A 20018-nucleotide genomic window follows, 5' to 3' on the forward strand; every position below is an offset into this window, starting at 1 on the left:
AAGCACAAAATTAAATACCCTAACAATGACCAACAACTACATGTGCCTGGTAAAGTGGAATCTAGTCCATGAAAACTTAATCTGAAAGAAAAATGTTAAGGTGCTACAAGACTCCTGTTTTTACTGCAGCAAGCCAATATGGGCATTCCTCTGGAATTGTTAGCAAAAATCCTGTTGTAGTCAAGCATTTGGCATAGTGGTGCTATCAGTGTTCTTTTTAATAACAGTTTGCTTTGGAAATGGTAAGTGTTCATGCTTTCATGCATAAAGAGAGGCTTGAGAAACGTGTTTTCAAAACAACAGAGCTTTTTATCCTTCCTCTTCTCCTTCCTCCTCCACTTGCAGTCCAGACTTAAACAAATTAGAGATGGGCCCTAAGGGTCTCTTCAAGGCCACTGGAGTGACTACCATCTTACCCAGGCAGACTTTTTTTAAAAAAATTTTTAATTCATTAACATAATAATAAACAACAGTAAACATTAAATGTTAAACAGTGAATATAAAACAGGTAATGTTGTAGAATAACAAGAAAGTTGTTTACAAATAAGTTTCAACAACAAAATACAGTGGTTTTTAATCTTTACAACTGGAAGTAATATATAGGTTTCTTTTGAAGTAAATTTGCTTGTGGAACTAACTATCCAAAATTTTTGGTATAGATGATTTGGGGGATTACCCAGGCAGACTTTTAAGGGCATATGCATTTTTTCTTGTATTGGTTTTTACTCTAGATAAACTGAAGCATTTTCTCTAACAGCACAAAATACACTTTTACTACACTACATTTGTGCAACCTAGTTTCACAACAATCTTATGAAATAGGTTAGATACCACACCTTGCCTTAGTCCTTCCAGAGAGCTTCAGAAGCACAAAGGGATTTGAACTTGGATTTCCTGCGTTCAAATGCAACATTTCAGTCACCACTTTGATTAATTGGGAATGTTTGCTTGGCTTCCAGAAATCCGTAACAGAAGTTCTTATGTTCCTGTTAAAAAATTGTAACATCAGTACACTTTCTACAGTTCTCTTCATTCTAAGTACTAGTATGATTTTTTTCCCCTCAATTTCAGATCGCCTTTATTTTGCTGTTATTGGCCATAAACCAAAGAGTGGTGGTGCAAGTACACACTATTTCTGCATAGATGATGAATTTGCATATGAGAAGTAAGTAGAACATTATTCACTTCATCTGTAGGACAGTATAGTAACATGAACAGCAGCATTAATGAGGAAATAAATGGGAATCTTTGTAGTGGTTAGAAGATGGGATGCATGGACCTCCTGATAGAAAATGTAATGCATCAGGTAAGATGATCTGAATGCCATCACAAATGCAGATGGCATTATGGAAACATAATTTCTGGTGCAAAATTGAAAAGCTCCCAGAATGAGTTAGACCAATGTAGAACTTTATTCTTGTTACTAAATAGCAGCAATCAGAATTGGTAGTATAATACTTACCTTCATTTGGAAAGAAGTTCACAGCCATCTTATTTTGTAAAAAGCAATTGAAATTATTAACAACTGTAAATCAGTGGCACATATATTTTTTTTAAAAAGAGAGATTATAAAAGATATATGGTGGTAGAGAGTGTCCTCAAGTCATAGCTGACTTATTCCCCACCCCCACCCCCCACTGGGGTTTACATGGCAAGAGACTAACGGGGGTGGTTTGCCATTGCCTGCCTCTGCAGCCCTGGTCTTCACTGGAGGTCTCCCATCCAATTACTAACCAAGGCCCACCCAGCTTTGCTTCTGAGATCTATGAGAGCAAGCTCGCCTGGGCTATCCAGGTCAGGGATAAAAGAGATGAATGAAAATCGATAATTGCTATAGAAGCATCGTTTTGGAAGCAAAACTAGAAGGGAAAAATAATTTCTGTTATTGGGGAGAAATTTTTAGTCATCTTCATTCTGTGACTTTAATTTATATAATCTTGATGCTTGTTGAAACCTACTTTAATATATCTGCACAATTAAAGTGAAGTGCTGTAAATCTTGTAACTAATACAAAATGCTTGTTAAAATTGAGAAACGGCAGCCTTGCTTGATTAGTTCAGCATCCTGTTTCTGACAATGGCCAGCCAGATACTTCTGGAAATTCTACAAGCACAGCGTGAAAGCAGTATCCCTCGTTGATTATCTGCAGTATGTAGAATTCAAAATTTTGCTGCTTCTGAACATGGATGTTTCATATAACTCAAGCCCATAAGTGTAGCCATTAGAAATGGCAAGAGAATATTTCATTTCTAATGGCTACACTTACTACTTGCAGTTTTTTAAAAATCTTTTGTATTTTATTATTTTTTAAATGAGATTATAAAAGATATGTGGTGGTACTGTGGTATTATGTTTTCACTGTTGGTTTGCAATGCCTTTTTAAGGTTTTGTAAGCCTCTTTAGGAGTACTTATATCAAAATACAGGATAAAAATATTCTTCTAAATAATTGCGGTTCTTGTGGGAACTATCAAAGTTTTCCTGTGGTCTTAGTGTATTCTTAGGAAAGTGTTTTTATAATTGTGGCAAGTTTTAACTTAACTATCTTGCCATTTACCTTGTAAGGGTCCAAGTATACCTGTTATGTTAAGGCTAAGGCCATCATTGAACTTTTGAAAGGTATGGGTTCAGAATTAAGCAAGTATGGTTAAAGCACTGTGATGAAAGGCTGAAATACAAAGAAACTGTTTAGAGGGGACTTTGCCAAGAGGAAGCTTCTTAGATACGTGCCCAGCAATGTTGTTGCCCAAAAGGCAAAGGTTTGTACATCTTAAAAAGAAGTCTCTGGCATCTATGCTGGGCATGGCTTAAAGGAAAGCACTGTCTTTATTACTGAAAAATCTTCCTTGGATTGTGCGTGTTTTACGAGACCTTGAAAGCTCAATTTCACAATAGTTGTGCTGTTCCCCTTGGGCCCAGTTGTTCCAGTAAGAACATTTTTTTCCTTGCTTCTGAATCTTCAGTTTGGTGTATGTATGTTGTACTCGTTGTGGTGGTCTACATATACTAGTTTATGTAAAAGTTCAGAACTTCTGGATTAATACAGTATTCCTCAAACTTCTAATTACCAAGTCACATTTTCCCCTGAAATCTGGTAAATTTTACTTCATAATGTGTCAGAATAAAAATTGCCAGCCTTCAGAGGAGCCATCTACTTTGTTTCTGCCTTAGCAATTGTTGCATGTGCTTTCTCGGTAGAAACAATAGCAGCCCAGTGCAGAGGCTCACATAGAGAAATAACAACCTCCTCTGCAGATGGATCATTCTGTTGTACCTCTGTATCAGTATGAATTCATGCTGTCGTCATGCCAAATGAGGCAAAGCCAGAATAGTCAAGCTTATGGAAATATGGCATGGAGCCTCCCTGTGGGTTGGTGCCCCCAGGATCTTCCAATTAATCTCATTATTTTTATAACGCACTGCCCGTTCTCTTGCAGCACATTTGTTTGTCTAGATATACAGCTTAAGAATTAACTGGATTAGTCACTTCTGTATATAATATGAATTGCAGTTGTTTTTGAAAGGTTGCTAGCAGGCTTTTCAAAGATTTCTAAGTTTTGTGCCATTTCAAATTGAATTCTTAAAGTAGTGCCTGTGAAATATTTTACTGTGAGTTCTAAAACCATGCCAGCACCCATTGACATTCTAAACTAGGAGATACATCAGAGATACTATGCAATATGTGTATGGGTTGGTTTTCTACTATTAATTATAGCAAGCTTTTAACAGTATGCTGAAATGATTTGAAGTTGTATGTATTTATACTTGTTTTAATGTGAGGATGTGGAAGAAGGTCTTTGAACAACCATTTTAATACAGAATTTAGAATTTAAGCTGACTTTTTTTCTCTATCTTTTCCCCTTCCCAAGCTTCTATGCAGATTTTGGACCACTCAATCTGGCAATGCTTTATAGATACTGTTGCAAGCTAAATAAAAAATTAAAGGTAAAAATGCCTCTGTACCAAATAGAAGGACTTTGTTGGACTGTATTTCTTTATATAATGGTGAGGTGGGGTGAGTCCCAACCTAAACTAACATTATTATTGTTGAGTTATTTTCAAGTATGTATTATTTTGTTTATCCTCAAACTATATAATGATATTGGTTTAGGTTGACTCTTATGTTAATTGTCAAATGTGTTGAAGCTATATTTGTGTTTTTGACAGAAGATGGGAAAGAATAATGTGGTGGATCTTGCTTGATTTTATTTTAGAATACAAATATCTGAGAACTCATTCTGTGGTTAATGGTTAAAGACAAGAAGCAGCCAAGAAGCACAGAGCTGCCCTGTTTAAAAGTCCTGGTGCCATGGGAACAGAAGAAACTTATTAGGCAATACTCTTTGTAGTGCAATCCCCACCCTCCCTCCCACCTAAGGAATTTTTCTGGCAACCTGCCAGTTTCTGAATAACTTCAGGGCACATTCCATATCGAGAGGTTTCTTACTTTTTCTTTCAAAGGGCTACTCTATTATGGTTGTTGGGGGTTTTCCGGGCTGTATTGCCGTGGTCTTGGCATTGTAGTTCCTGACGTTTCGCCAGCAGCTGTGGCTGGCATCTTCAGAGGTGTAGCACCAAAAGACAGAGATCTCTCAGTGTCACAGTGTGGAAAAGATGTAGGTCATTTGTATCTACTCAGGAGGGGTGGGGTTGAGCTGAGTCATTCTGTAAGAGTTTCCCAGGGTGTGGAATGCTAATGGCGGGAGGCTTCACTGTAACCTGAGGAGGTTCTTTTGCATATGGATTGGTGCTTGATGTGCTAAACTGAAAGTTTGCTTTGCGGATGACCAAGGTATCCAGGAATGAGAGTTTTCCCTCACTTTCTTTCTCCATGTTTCCCAGAGGATGTAACAGCCTTATTCCATCATTGTCTGACAACCAGTTACTTCCAATGGGACAACGAATTCTATGAACAGATGGATGGGGTGGCCATGGGGAGCCCACTCAGCCCAGTTATAGCAAACTTCTACATGGAACATTTTGAAAAAACAGCTCTAGAATCAGCACCCCACAAACCCAGTGTATGGTTCCGGTTTGTGGATGATACATTCATCATTTGGAGCCATGGGGAGGAAGAATTGAGGGAGTTTTTGAATCATCTCAACAACATCCACCTGAACATACAATTCACAATGGAGAAAGAAAGTGAGGGAAAACTCTCATTCCTGGATACCTTGGTCATCCGCAAAGCAAACTTTCAGTTAGGTCACAAGGTCTACAGGAAACCAACTCACACTGATCGGTACTTACACAAAAACTCCAATCACCACCCCCGACAGAAAAGAGGCATAATGAAAACATTAGTGGATCGTGCAAGACGGATATGTGAGCCGCGCTTTCTCAATGAGGAAATTAATCATCTAAACCACGCACTTCAGGCAAATGGCTACTCCAGAAATGAAATCCGAAGAGCAATCAAACCCAGGATGAATCAAACAACCAAGGAAAAACAGTCACCTACAGGAAAAGTGTTTTTGCCATATATCAAAGGAATTACTGATCAGATGGGAAAGCTTATGGAAAAGCATAACCTTCAAGCAGTATTCAGACCCACCCGAAAAATACAACAGATGCTACGATCAGCAAAAGACAGCAGAGACCCCCTCACCTCTGCAGGAGTATACCGTATACCCTGCAGCTGTGGACAAGTTTACATCGGGACCACAAAGCGTAGCATCCAGACAAGAATAAAAGAACATGAAAGACACTGCAGACTTGGACAGCCTGAAAAATCAGCAGTGGCTGAACATAGCCTAACTCAAACAGGGCACAGTATCTTATTCCAGGACACCAAAATACTGGACAACACTTCCAACTACTTTGTCAGACTGCACAGGGAAGCCATTGAAATTCACAAGCATAAGCAAAACTTCAACAGGAAAGAAGAAACCTTAAGAATGAACAGAGCATGGGCTCCAGTTCTGAAAAACACCAGGCCAACAAAACACTCCACACCCGACAATAGCCCTGCAGAGAAGATTAGCACATCAAGCACCAATCCATATGCAAAAGAACCTCCTCAGGTTACAGTGAAGCCTCCCGCCATTAGCATTCCACACCCTGGGAAACTCTTACAGAATGACTCAGCTCAACCCCACCCCTCCTGAGTAGATACAAATGACCTACATCTTTTCCACACTGTGACACTGAGAGATCTCTGTCTTTTGGTGCTACACCTCTGAAGATGCCAGCCACAGCTGCTGGCGAAACGTCAGGAACTACAATGCCAAGACCACGGCAATACAGCCCGGAAAACCCCCAACAACCATCGTTCTCCGGCCGTGAAAGCCTTCGACAATACGGCTACTCTATTACTTAAAACTAAAATGCTTCTTCTTTATCATCAGTATTCCCTGTAAACATTAATTGTCTAAGAAAATTGTCCCCAGTAGTCTTTTCTTTTGGAGACTATTGTAGTGTTGGAACAAATACTGAATAGTAAAGAAACATCATGGTTTCTGTGAGGGTAAACACTTCTGGGTTACTATGCACATCTGTTCTTGACTGTTGACACAAATCAATAATTTCACATTTAAAAGCTTGTAGCTATTTATTTTCCCTTTTCTTTAGTGTAACAGATCAAATGTAACAATTCTGAGGACTGTGGTAACAATCCAGTTATCCTCTAGAGTTCACAAAAATAATAAGTAATCAATTCTGTAGTCTTGTTTTATAAACACAGTATGTTGGGAGCTCCAAGACATTGTGATAACAACTTTAAAGTTGCATAGTTTAGGCTTTTCCATGTGTTTCAAATTTAGTGCAAGCTTGTGAATATTGGTAGGAGTATAAAAACCTGACTGGTTATATAATTGGCTTACAGTACAATCCTAAACAGAATTACCACAGTCTAAGCCCACTGAAATCAATGACTGGAATAACTCTGTTTAAGATTGCACTGTTAAGTAAAAACGGCAATCCCCGAGAACTCTACTGAAAAGTTTAGAAATTGAAATTTGTAGCACAGCATTTAGTACTCATATGATTTAAAGCATGCAGATGAGATTTAAGTATGAATTTGGGAGCTGGCTGTGGTGTGACACTTGGATCTTGCTTTGCAAATCCGCCTTCAAAACTCTTGTGTCACACCCTAATTATTTTCTGGTGAGTGAGGATGCAGTGTGATTGGGAGCAGGAGGTTTATAGGGATAGGTCCTGAGCTAATTTATGTTAAGAGTAAGTCTTTTGATAGCAGGAGGGCAATGGCTAATGAAGGTTGGAGGTATGAAAAGAAATTACATACTACTTGGAGCACAGTTAAACTTTATTGAAAATGCTTTTAAAAATAACAAAGATGAGGGGAATTACTGTTCACATGAGCTTATTGCTTGCACGGGGTGTATATTTGGGGGGGGGTACCTAATGTTGAAAGCAGCTCACAAAAATGTTTTTAAAAAGAACAACAAAACACACCCTGAAAAAGAATAAATTGCAAAAAAAAGTAGGAGTAGCCGCCCTGGTTCTTAATGAACAGGACATGACCAGTATCCTTCAGCATTACTGAGAGCAAATGGAGAACATGTCAACTATGTTCAGTGATGATCATTTAAGAGAAGCAAACCAAAATGGCTGCATGTTGGATCCTACCAGCTCTTCTACTGATTTGCCGGAGGAGGGCCTCCTTTTTAACCCTTAAAGGCTATCTGGGATTGTGGGATCCATGTGGACAAGGTCATAAGGGATGCAGTTGCAGCAAGTTCTCCTCCTTCGGGTGCTGGTGAAAAAGCTGGTAGGGTATATATTAATTTCAGGGTATCATTTTCTCTGTTTCTTCAGTTGTCATGTACCGTGCTGTGCATGATTGGTCCCAGTGCCCTTCTGTTCTGTATCAGGTGCTGATAATGAAGCAATACTTCATGTTATGCTTTAAGTTGCTTTACATTTAAACATGGTACAACTTACAACATTGTCTGTGATGAGGCCATTTCTATGTGCATGTGTGGTGGGGACTGTTTCTGTTCATTACTACAGTATAAAAGTTTAAAATAGAAGGAATCCAGTTATAACTCTCTTCATTTCTTGATGCAGTCCTTTACCATGATAAGGAAGAAGATTGTTCATTATACTGGTTTTGATCAGAAAAAGCAAGCCAATGCAGCCTTCCTGATAGGTTCTTATGCAGTAAGTATTTTAACCATCTATCTTCAAAAAGGCCCACATCCTACATTATGCTGTCTCTGTGATTATTTTTCCCAAGGTTGAAATCCATGTCTTGGAGTCACTTAACTTTTATTCCCAGCTTGTGAAAAAGAGTACATTTTATGATCAAACTGTTACATACTCATGGATTTGTCACTCATTCAAACAGTTTCCTTATTAACACTTCAGGTTGTCAGATTTGCAGGACTTTCAGGAAAGCCCTTAACGGGATAGCGGAAACTGAGTGTGACCAGTTTAAGAAAATAACATCAAAAAGAATGTCAGGAAAATATTGCCTGTGAAGAAATAGAATGCTTGAGTTGCGATGTGCTGACTGCTTCTGTTGATTCAAATCATGCAGTATGTAATTTGGGAAGCAGACTTGGGGTCGTCTTTTTCCTTATAAAACTAATACGGAAGATTGGGGTGCAGACTTTGAGTTTTAATCTTAGGTTAGTGTGAAAAACGTCAGTCTTCTAAGCCAGAACCGTTTTCAAACTGCACTCTCCGGAACCTTGGAGTTCCTTAAAAGCACATAAGGTTTAATCAATGAGAATGTCATTAATGGTGAGCAAGCTTTCTTGTTGAAGATTGAACATTACCAGGGAGAGCCGGTAGCTGTAGAGTGTGGGCTTTCTTTCTCTTTCTGTAGGCTAAGTGGCAAGGTCTAGCAGTAATGGAAATTACCACCACCCCAGCTGAAAAGCCTGTATAACATACCAGGCATCCTCAGCAGTCTAGTTGATCTATGAAGTGTTCAGATATGGTAGGAAGTTTGGAGACCACGTTTTCTAGTCAGGAACCAAAAGGGGGTGAGCAACAAGAAAATGAAATGCTGCTATTTTTTTCACAGTGCCTAGAATTTTAGGATTAAAAACAACATATATAAGGTACCAGTAAAAACTCCAATGATAATATGCAGTATAACAAGATAAAGTTACACATCCAATAACAAAGAATTACAACAATGGTTACCTATGTATATTGATAGTTGTAAATAGGTTCTGCATAAACTGAGGAGCACTCACTCATCAGAGACGGTAACAAAAGTCCTTGGCCTCTGTTTGGTACAGGAACATACACTGGGAATTCAGCTACGGCCCAGGACAGAACGGTAGCCCCACTTTGTTACCATCTCTGATGAGTGAGAGCTTATTATTAACTGGAGCTTCAGTTTTTTAGTGACTCATATACAACTTGCTTGGCCTGAAAAAGAAAAAAATTGTATACTAATATAGTTTTATGTATGTGTTAATATAATTTTGACCAATGAAGAAAAGGCTCTCAGGGCCAAAACTCGTTGGGTCTTTTGGTTAATATACATGTCTGTAACCATTATTGTGATTCTTTGTTATTGTACGTATAAATTCATCTTGTTACTGTATATTATGATCTGAATTTTTAATGGTACCTTATATGTTGTTTTTAATCCTAAAATTCTGTGTGCCGTGTAATAAATAGCTGTATTTTATTTTCTTGTTGCTCAATCTTTTGGTTCCTGACTTGATTTTCAGGTTGAGTTTCCCCCCCACCCTTTGTCTTTTTCCCGACCACATTTTCTAAACAGTAAATTTTTGAGTTTGAGATCAAGATGGGTAGCCGTGTTAGTCTGTCTGTAGCAGTAGAAAAGAGCAAGAGTCCAGTAGCACTTATAAGACTAACAAAATTTGTGGTAGGGTATGAGCTTTTGTGGGTCACAGCTTACTTCTTCAGTCTTTAAGTTTTGTATAGCAAAATAACACGTTGTTTTAAAGACCTTTTCATTAAATGCATTTTAAATCTTTGTGGAGAAATTGGGGCAAAATGGAGACCCCTCCTTCACTGTATTCCTAAAGAGACATAAGCCTTTCGATCCATGTGCAGTCTTGGTTTTGCTGAATATTCCTGGAAATCATGTGGGTAGTCACCTTCTGTTTCACCTAAATTGGCATATGATGATAATCTGGTACAGCATGGATAGGATTTCTGTTTAAAGAACCATGTTATTCATATTGCATGATGCAATTCCTATACATTGGCATGGACGTGATACCACACATTTTCATGCATAGGTTTGTCCACTTTCAGCAACAAACTGTGGGCATAGCAGAAAATTATGCTGCTGTGTGATGAGAGGTTAAGGGTCAAATGAGTGTGGCTACAACTGTGTGTGTTTGCTGCTTATTGTCAGATGTTATAGAACTACAGTTGTATCTGCTACATTACAGTCTTTGTTGTAGCTATCCTCAGAACTCCTTTAGTGAAAGATCCCTTTTTGCAAACTCTGTTCTACCTTATGATCTACTGGCTCAAATTAAGAGAAAAATGATTTCTATGCAGATTATTCAGATGTAAACAAGTGAATCAGTCAAAACTCTTATGATTTACTCAGATTTCATTAGTAATGAAACTGCAATAATTTTCTCCTTACTCTTCATCAGTGTCTCCAACCAGCAAATACTGTTAGTGGCTGCTCAGATTATTATAGTGATACTTCAGCATCTACATCAGAAGTAGCTCAGTGCTCTGCATGCATTTCCTTTTCTTTCTTTTGTAATATCTGTTGTAGCAAAAAGGAAACATATCTGCAAGTAGGTTGTTAAGATTGGGTTTTTAATAACCTTGGCTGAGCAAGTTGGAGTGGGGGGGCAAATGCACAACTATTATATGAAATCAAAATTAGGTTCTGCACTTTAGTTTCTTATGTATGGTGAAACTGTCTGTGATACAGATTGAATCCATAATTTATTTGTTTAATGCTGGTGCCTCTTAACTTGGCTTATAGCATGACAATGTTACTCTTTCTATACATTTCATGGAGTGCTGAACACATTTTTTTTAATTGGAAGTGGATCAGATTTTTATGCATTGTTTAATCATCTGCTGGCTGATACCTTTTTGAAGACTATTTGCATTTCTAGCAGAGGTTTTAGTCCTTTAGTAGATATGTATAGAAGACATCTAGATCCCTTCAACAGTGCTGAAGGAAATATTAAAATAAGAAAAATTAGTACAACATAACTGTAGGAAAGTGAATACTATTCATTGAGCATTCTTGTATGCGCAGCATTATTACTTTAAATAACTAAATTAAAGCAGTATGGAATTATTAGCCTGCCCAGTAGTTTGTCACCAGAATGTTAATGCCATCAAAGACATTCTGCAGTACAAGTAGAGCTAACTTTAAAAGGGTATTTTTATAATACATGTATAGTGGTTTTCTGTATCTTTATACCACAAACATACCCAGAGCAAAACAAATGCCTTCACAAGTATCTTAAAACAGAGATTCTTTATTGTTATCATTGGCCTCTTGGTTTTCAGAATATGTCCTAGAGACACGAATAATTTATAATTTATACAAGTGTGTAGAGATCATGACGAATATAAAATTTCCGGTACTATTATCACAAACTTCATTTTGTAAATAATTAATTTAACATTTATTTGAAGGACAATGAGGGCATGCTCCAGAGAATGATAGGAATGTACGAGAGTCAGTGAAGCGTCATTGTTTAACTGGACACCTGACCACTCTTGAATTGTATGTAGTGGAAACTGGGTATTATAAGCATCTGTGATTCAGACTGCTATGTAGCCTTAAGCAAAAGAGAGAACCACAGTCTGAGAGATCTGGAATATTTCTTATATCCACATTCAAAGTCTTCGGAAAATGACTTTGAAGCACTGAAAATAATACATTACTCCTCTGTTCCATTAGGATTGTGGTACCTAATAAGGAAAGGTGCACCTGCCTGGTTAATATTTAATGCATGTTTCTAGTCCTTCTGGGTAACTCTTTGTCTTTCTGCTGTCTTGTCTTTGCTTTCCTGGCCATTTCCCCAGAAATCATAATAAAAGATCCAAGCATCTGTGTGATGTAATTATCATACCTAGATGCGAACTTTTGAAGCCAAACAAAAGTCATGTAAATAATGTGTAATAACAATCCAAAATACTAAAATGCGAATCATCTGGATTTGGTCATTTATATCCTTTTCTGCCCTAAATGGATCGGAATATACCAGTCCAGGCTTGTGCTTCTGTAAAAATCATAAGGAATATTCAGCAGAGTAGTAAATTTAGAATTCTGAACTATGAAACCAGGGTTTTTGTTTTGCTTAATTTAAATAACAAATACACAAACATTTTCATACTTCAAAAAACCTGTAATGGCTAGGACAAGCTTTTATTATGTAATTCTTCATGTTACCCAACCTAAATCATACTCTAAGAGAACTTCTGTAATAGGTGCTTTTGATCCTCTCTAATATTTCAGGTATTAAGAGAGAGAGAGCTTCCTGTCGTCTATCTTCTTTTGTCTGTTTCAAACCAGATTTACCGTCCATGCTTTTTTTTCCCCTTCCTGCTTATCTTCTTCCTCCCCCTCAGTTCTTCCTTCCCACTCCTGCATTAACTTAGTAACAGTATTTCTTTTTCTCAGGCTTGGCTCTAATTATGTCCTTTTGGAGGGCTACCCTTCTAGGGTCCTACCCCCAAGAACTGCTGTAATTCAGGTCATCTCCAGGACTCATCTCTGTGTACTTTATTTTCTCATCTTCTTCCTTCAGGGTAAGCAGTTTCCTTCATCTTGTGATCCTTATTATTATTATTTTTTTACTCTTCCCAGGTTCAGTTTGTCAGCATTTCTAGATGTAACCTTATTTTAGATGGATTTTGGCAGCAGGAGCAGCCATTCTGATGAGCATTCAAATATCTAACCTTTCTGTTGGTGATTACAGTTAAATTCATGAGAATAAATATGAATTTTAATTTCTAGGTTAGTGCATGGGAAGTAATGCCAACATTATATTTCATAGGCAGTATTTGTATAGGTTTCTATAGCCTTCTTTTCCTATTAAGAAAAAATGTCTGTCTCTTGCAAACCTATGCTGGCTTGTGTTCTTGGTTGTATTTTAATAATGCTTCCCTTCTCTTTGGATGCATGGTTCAGCTAGTGCTGTTACCTTTCATTTTTCTATGGACCGATACATTATTCTCTCTTGCAGGGGGTCTTAAGGTTTGATTTCTCTTGCTCTTATCTTACATTCTTAACTTGTTAGCTTACATCTGTTGTCTTTTTTAATTTGCAGTGTTATTTTAGACGGTTGATAAGATGTTCTGTGCCTTAGGATAGAACAGAGCTTTCTGGAGGGTTTCCCCCCACTGCCTTTCCCTAACGGCTGCTGCTTTTTCCTCCTTTAAGGAAAAAGTGGTTCTTTTAAAAACAACCTAAGTGTAGACTCTAGGGGGGCTCATATGAGTTCATTAATGGTTCATTAGTTGGAACTTTTTCTTCCTGCTATAGTCCACTGAAGTCCTCCTCAAGATTTTTTATTCTCTGAAGGTCCGTGAACCCTACGGAACAGCATGGGGCAAATTGGGAGAGGGAAGAATTGGCAAAGCTCTTAAATCTTTGGAAATGTGCAGCTGGATGCAAATTAGTATGCGGATCCTGAATTTTTATCTTGTTCTAGATGGAGAAAAATCTCTCATTAGATCCTTCTCAGGAATTTATTGTATGGCATGCTGATGGCATTTGGAAATGTGAAACATGAATTGGATGTGGTGCCTATCTAATATTAGCCAGCTGTTAAGGAATCAGTAACAGCATTCTCTTCTTACTGTTGAATCCACTATTTGCCTTGATATTGCATGTAATTAAGGTGGGCAGAAAGAATTTATCCTCAAGTAAGGAAGGTCTGGGAGAAGGAGTGTGCAGTCTCATGTCTCGGTCCTGGCAAGGAAGGGCAGTTGTCCTCTTGGACTGTGATGGTAGGCAGACTGGAAAACAGCCTATAAGGAAGGAATGAGCACCACCTCCCTTATTTGTGCCGGTTGCTTAAAAAAGGAGGCTCCCCTATTCGATTTTTTTGTACTGCCTTCTTAGGATGCTGACATTGTAGCTTCTTCATTCTAGAGGTGGTGTTACTTTGTTACAAATAAATTGAACAGTCATTTAACATCAGATTTCCAGTCATGGATTCCGATCCAGAAGATGCTTTTTCGTTAAATTTAGGGATGTGTATTGACAGCAGGCGTCTTGGGGAACGGTATCTCTCCTCTGCACCACCCTCCTTAAATTTTAGAAGCAATCTCTGGAGAGGCATAGAGGAGCTGCCACAATGTTAAAGCAACACTGCTTTGTCAGGATCTGTCTGCATATTACTACAAGAGGAGTTTACGCATATATGTGACAGCACTGTATATAGAGTATTAATATTAACATGATGTAACTGCCTTTTAAAACACATACTTTATGTTGGTGTAAACGAATGTTCATTGTTATATTGCATAAGGCCTCTAATTTTTATTTTCCTTGTGGCACTTGTTGATTTGGTACACTGACAGTATCAATGTACAAGGCTAGTGAATTTCTCCTTCACAGTTATAGCTTGTTGTGTTGCTGAATGTGTAGCATCTGTTCATCAAATTAGGATTTGGATGTTCTTGGAACATGGCCTGGCTGCTTCAGTCCATGAAATGGATAATTGTGTTGAGTACAGTTATATTACCTTGGAAATGCTAATTGGATAATTAAGACTTGCAGCCACTGAATTATATATTTGCCTGTGACTTCAGCTTTTGTTTTACCTAATGGAAGAACACAGTTGTTTTGAAAGATGAGTGCAAAATTAAATTGCATGGCATTTAGAATTTTTTTTAGTACAAATTTGTTTGTTTGTTAAGGAATTTAAATAAGGTACATGATATATGTCCCTGATTTGAAATGCTTTATATGAATTATCTCTAATTTTTTCACTTCAAATTGATTTTAGTCCTAATATTTTGTATTAACTAGGAAGTATGATGATAGAAACATTTCATGTCTTGTGCTGACTGGGTGCTGGGACAGGAATATGACTGTTCCGCTGTGCATGCTTTGACACGGCGAGCCTTGCTTCACCAGAAGTTCTTCATTGTCACAATATAAAGCAGGGTAGATCTAATTTAAATCATGATTTAAATCACGATTTAAATCACTAGTCAGTAAGACTAGATTTAAATCATGGTTTTCTACATAAAGACTCATTCTTTTCTACATAAAGACTCCTCACACTTAGCTTCTTGTGCAGATCTATTCTACTCCCAACGATCTTCTATTCATTGTATTTTTTGAAACTTAGCATTTAAGAGGTAAGGGGTTGGTTCTGTGTACAAAGATTTGCAAAGGAACACTGAGATTAAGGTCTTATCAACTGTGTATGCTTATTTTATAACATTTTTGCTGTGAAGAAGAGACGTGATCTCTGCAGACACAAATTCACAGTTTTGAGAATTGTAAAACCAAACATCAGTAATAATATCTTCTAGATAGAAAAATTGCCCAATAATCTTAACAGAATCCTCTGAAAGAGCATGACAGTGTGAATGGATTAATGGAGTTTGTTTACCAAAAAATTTAAACATTGCATGAATATACAGCCTCATGCTACATAATTAAAACTAATCTTTATCTCATGATGATAACCTTTGGACTATAATGTATCTTAAAAGAAAACTATCTTTAGATAGATTTTTTCCCTCAAAAACATTTTATTTTAAAAATCCAATTTAAATTTTAAAAATACGATTGTAATTAAAAATCCTATATTTTAAAAAAAAATCATTGATTTTTATCCACTCTGATATAAAGTAAATTATTCATAGATGCAGTTGGTGGGAATCTAACCTTTTTATGCCAAATGGGGGATGGCTATAGGATTTTTCTGCCCAGGTTTTTTCCATTGGTTCCAGCCCCATTCTGCTTCGATTTAGTTCCTGATTTCCACATACATTTTTTTTTTGCCTTTAGCTGTGTGGGGGGTTTTGTTGACATTGTTTTTCCCTCCCCCCCCAGCTCTTCTGAGACAACTTTTACCCTGATCTTTTTCTGATCTTTTAGTCTATTCCCCACCTCCCCCACATGAATAACATTTTTTGGTTTTTTTTTTTTGTCCTACCCACTCTGACCCATCTCCAACCTACTTTTTTGATAATTGGACATTCATCATTGATGAGCTACTCCTTCCCCCACTTTCCCTCCCCACCCCCTTGCTTTTTTCTTCTTTTTATCATCATTTTATAGTGTTATATCAGCCTACTCTTGTAATAATACATGCAGCAGATTCTTTGAATTCTAAGCTTTCATTTTAAAATAAGGCCTCTAGCCCATTCCTTTGCAGAGAGATGCCTTTTTCCTTATATCTCTGCAACAGAAAGAGCTAGAGATTTACATTTTTAAAAAAGGAAAGCTGGGAATTAAGAGAATCTGCTGTATGTATTGTTACAACAGCACATCACTAAAATGCCACATAAATAATGATTTTTTAAAAAAAATGTAAAAGCCCTGGGGGACCTGGGAGGTGGCCACCTCTGGTGCCAGAAAGAGCAGTGCAGTTTGAAAAGCAGATAATCGTTGCTGCTCTGAGCTCTATCCCAACAGAGGTTAGTTTGCTGGTGCTGGCCTTTTCCTCTTAACTCTGGGTCAGCCTGGGCAAGGCTCTCCTGTTTGGACAGCAGGGGAGGGGGTCTTCGGTATGGGTGGTGGAGATGCTCCCCTTTTACACTTACCCATAGTCTGTTTTAAATCATCTTTTATATCAATATAACATTAAAAGCATGCCAAAAAAATAAAAAGGGAGGGTGCTGTGATGTCACCAATAATACAGCCAATGACAACAGCACCCTCACTTGAAACTTTTGATTGTTTAAGGCACATGCACAACAATTCCACAACTGCAGGTATGTGGAAGAACCATACCCAAAATGATTCCAATGCTTGAGGATTGACTGCTAAGAAAATCAGGGATAAGTTGAGTGTGCAGGAAAGCCCTATAGCAATCTAAGGCCCTACTGATACATTACAGGTGTGATACGGTTACTACTAAGAATGCAAACCACATGGGAACTCTGCTGCTGGATAAAAACAATTAATATAAAATAATGTCCATGTGGTTGTATAAAATGTCTAAATGGACTGCATGCAACTACAACTCTTGTCTTTAGTTGCTATATACAAGGTTGTTGTTGTGCCTCTGAACTCATTCTATCAGCCCTATTAATTCCAAAACTCACCAGACTGGCAAGTATTAGTTTTTCTTTGGACCAGGTTTGCCAGTCAACAAAGTAAATATTGACATGGCTCTTTGAATAAGTATTTAACGTTAAACTGCAATCATATTGCAATCGTGTTTTTAGTGCTTGGCATTTTCAAGTCCTAATATATTTATGCATTTGGCCTGTTCTTGCATATACCCACTCTGTTTCTTCATCCTCTTTGTGCGCATGTTATCATGTGTTCTGCCTGCAGGAAAAAAACATTAAGTTAATAGCAAAATATAAAACTTTCAGTAAAGTCAATAAGAATATCTCTTCTTTTCTCTTTCTTTTTCTCAAATAGATAATTTATCTGAGGGAACCTCCAGAAACTGTGTACAGGCTATTGTTGTCTGGAAATGTAGCATATCTTCCTTTCAGGTAAACAAAAAGCACATATGCAAGTTCCATCTATCCTTATAAATATGATTTGAAGTTGTTCTTTGAGGGTTGGGAAGAATAGCTTCATGGCCGCTTAGAGTCTTCTTTGTATCTACTGTATGAAAGTTCCTTATTAACTGTAATGCTGAAAATTTGTTGTTGGGCGGAGATGAGGCAGTCTTATATCCTTTGCTTGGAAAATATGTAGCCCTACATGCTTTGGGCAGCTTATTCCACAGATTACAGTAGCTAAGCAAAACTTTACTTCTCATAGTCAGCAAGGGTCAATCTCATAAGAAAAAATATTTTGAGAAAAATAAGCCTAAAACCTCTTGAGCCAATGGAATGGTGGTTCTTTGGGTTCTGACTGAGGTCTTCCTGTAACCCGAATATTCTTCCTGTTTCTTTCACCTTTGTGTCCCCATAGGCTGGAAGAAACCAAACTTGTGAATCAGTTTCAGTGAGTTTTAGTGGGCCCCTGCCCGCAAAATAAATCTTGCCATTTTGGGCTGTTTGGTTTTAAAGTTGTTGCACCTTAACGCTTAACGCTTCTCAGGAACAATCAGATGACAAGTATTAGAAATCCATAGCATAGAAGTATGTAACAAGCAGTTTAACTGTTACATCTGTTTATAAGAGCATTTTGTAGGCTCTGGTATATCTTAGGAATGATCTTGAGTCTGATTAAGGAGTGAATGAAGAGAGTTTATTCAGGAACTACAACTTTCATAGAAAGTAGAGAAACAGAATAGATACTAACTACCTCACTAAACTGTGAAAAAGAGACTTCCGGGAAGAAGCAGGGAGTAGCCTAAGAATACCAATCTGGAGACATGCAAGAAGGACAGAAGAGAGGAGAGAAGAGATCCCATCCCACTGTCTATCTAACTGTCAGACCTGCTGCCCCCTGCAGGTATTCTGTGGGCCAAGCTACACATGACGAATGACACTTGAACAGCAAGTGTATTTCTCCCTGTTCACTTGCCCTCCACTCAATCCACTTGCCGTTCAAGTGTCATTCATCATGTGTAGCTTGGGCCTCAGTCTTCCTCCCCCTCTGTACACAAGACATTGTATTTCCAACACGTTGGTGAGATTTGGAACCTGGCTGCCTTCCTGCATTCTGAAGCTGCTAATCTGTATATTTTAGCTGGGTTGCTGATTCATACAACGTGGGCAGAAGATTCAAGCTGACCCCCCCGCCCCTTATGCTAGTTGCCTATCCTTGATCTAAATGAAATCTACACAGCTTGATATTTACATTAGCTGAATGCCTGTCATATGGGCTGTGTGTGTGAAGGTACACACACAGATACAATATACCTCTGCATTGGCTCAGTGCTGATGGAATTCAGGCTGGATGTTGTAAGAGGAGGCTAATGTTTTTGGCCTCTACTGTTAAGTTCATCCCAATTGCAGCACTTTGCTTTTCACCATAGGAGGGAATGTGCCATTAATTTATATGGGATAGGGTTGCCAACTCTTGAAATAAAAAGTTGGGGTTGGGGTACAGAGCCCATGAAAATACTTAAAGGTATTATGTGTGATTACAAATTCCATGCCGTCAAGCAATGCATCTATACATGATATGAGAACCCTGCAGCCCCAGAGGTTGCAGTGGAGTCTATATTACAACAGTCAGAAAGCAGGAAGTCATATCAGTGCAAGCCACAGGATATAGATCAAGCCATTCACGTTGTGGTACATGATCGATAATTTAAAAACATTTAGCTATTTTACTGATGTGAAACTCTCTGGCTGACTAGTCTAGAAATGAATGAATGTTTGGCAGAGAACTCCAAACACATGTACAGCAGACTATTTTTTAAAATTAGTCAAGCAGAGCTGCTCCCTACCACATACATACACTCGCAGGATTCTGTCCCCTCCCCATCTGATGGCTGTTCCCCCAGTCTTTAGATTTGTGCTGGTGGCCACAGTAAGATGCTAATCTGCTGCTACTGTTTATCCCCAGCTTCAGGTGTAGTGGTTTGTGGAGACTTCTTGGGCATGGGCTGGTATAGACATGGACACCAAGGCTATGCATTGTGTGTGTGTTTTTAATTAATAAGAACTACAAAAAGAATACAGTAACTGTGCTATATCATACAAAAACATGCCTGATATTCAAATCAGTTGCTAGTTTTCTTTTACAAAAATCAACACACCTCCTCTCTGGGCATCTGAGATGGTGTCAGTGGGACAAACCTGCAATTTGTGGCTCTTCTGCTGCTGTGATGTGATTTGAGTCATTTGACCCAAGAGAGCAAATCACCAAGCCAGCTTCCTCACCAGAGCACTGAGAGAGATCAGAAAAACATACATGTCAGAATAACCTGTGTTTTCCTCTCTCATCCTGCTGTGGAATGGAGGCAGATTTTCTAAAACCAGCTGGGGCTGGGTCAGCTTGTTTTCTAGCTACTCTGCAACTAAAAGAATGCA

At 38.1% G+C, this 20018-nt stretch overlaps 1 protein-coding gene across 3 annotated transcripts in view; it reads left to right on the forward strand.

The window, feature by feature from the left end:
• The window catches only part of CDC14B (cell division cycle 14B), a 62906-nt gene that overhangs the window by 12854 nt on the left and 30034 nt on the right, over positions 1–20018 (forward strand). For all 3 annotated transcript variants that reach the window (XM_054986212.1, XM_054986213.1, XM_054986214.1), the window contains exons 2-5: positions 1072–1165; positions 3869–3944; positions 8028–8120; positions 17500–17576. In XM_054986212.1, the coding sequence (XP_054842187.1) occupies positions 1072–1165; positions 3869–3944; positions 8028–8120; positions 17500–17576 (340 nt within the window). The remainder of the gene's footprint in view (positions 1–1071; positions 1166–3868; positions 3945–8027; positions 8121–17499; positions 17577–20018) is intronic.

This window comes from Eublepharis macularius, chromosome 8 (assembly GCF_028583425.1).
Source record: "Eublepharis macularius isolate TG4126 chromosome 8, MPM_Emac_v1.0, whole genome shotgun sequence".
NCBI classification, from domain to species: domain Eukaryota; kingdom Metazoa; phylum Chordata; class Lepidosauria; order Squamata; family Eublepharidae; genus Eublepharis; species Eublepharis macularius.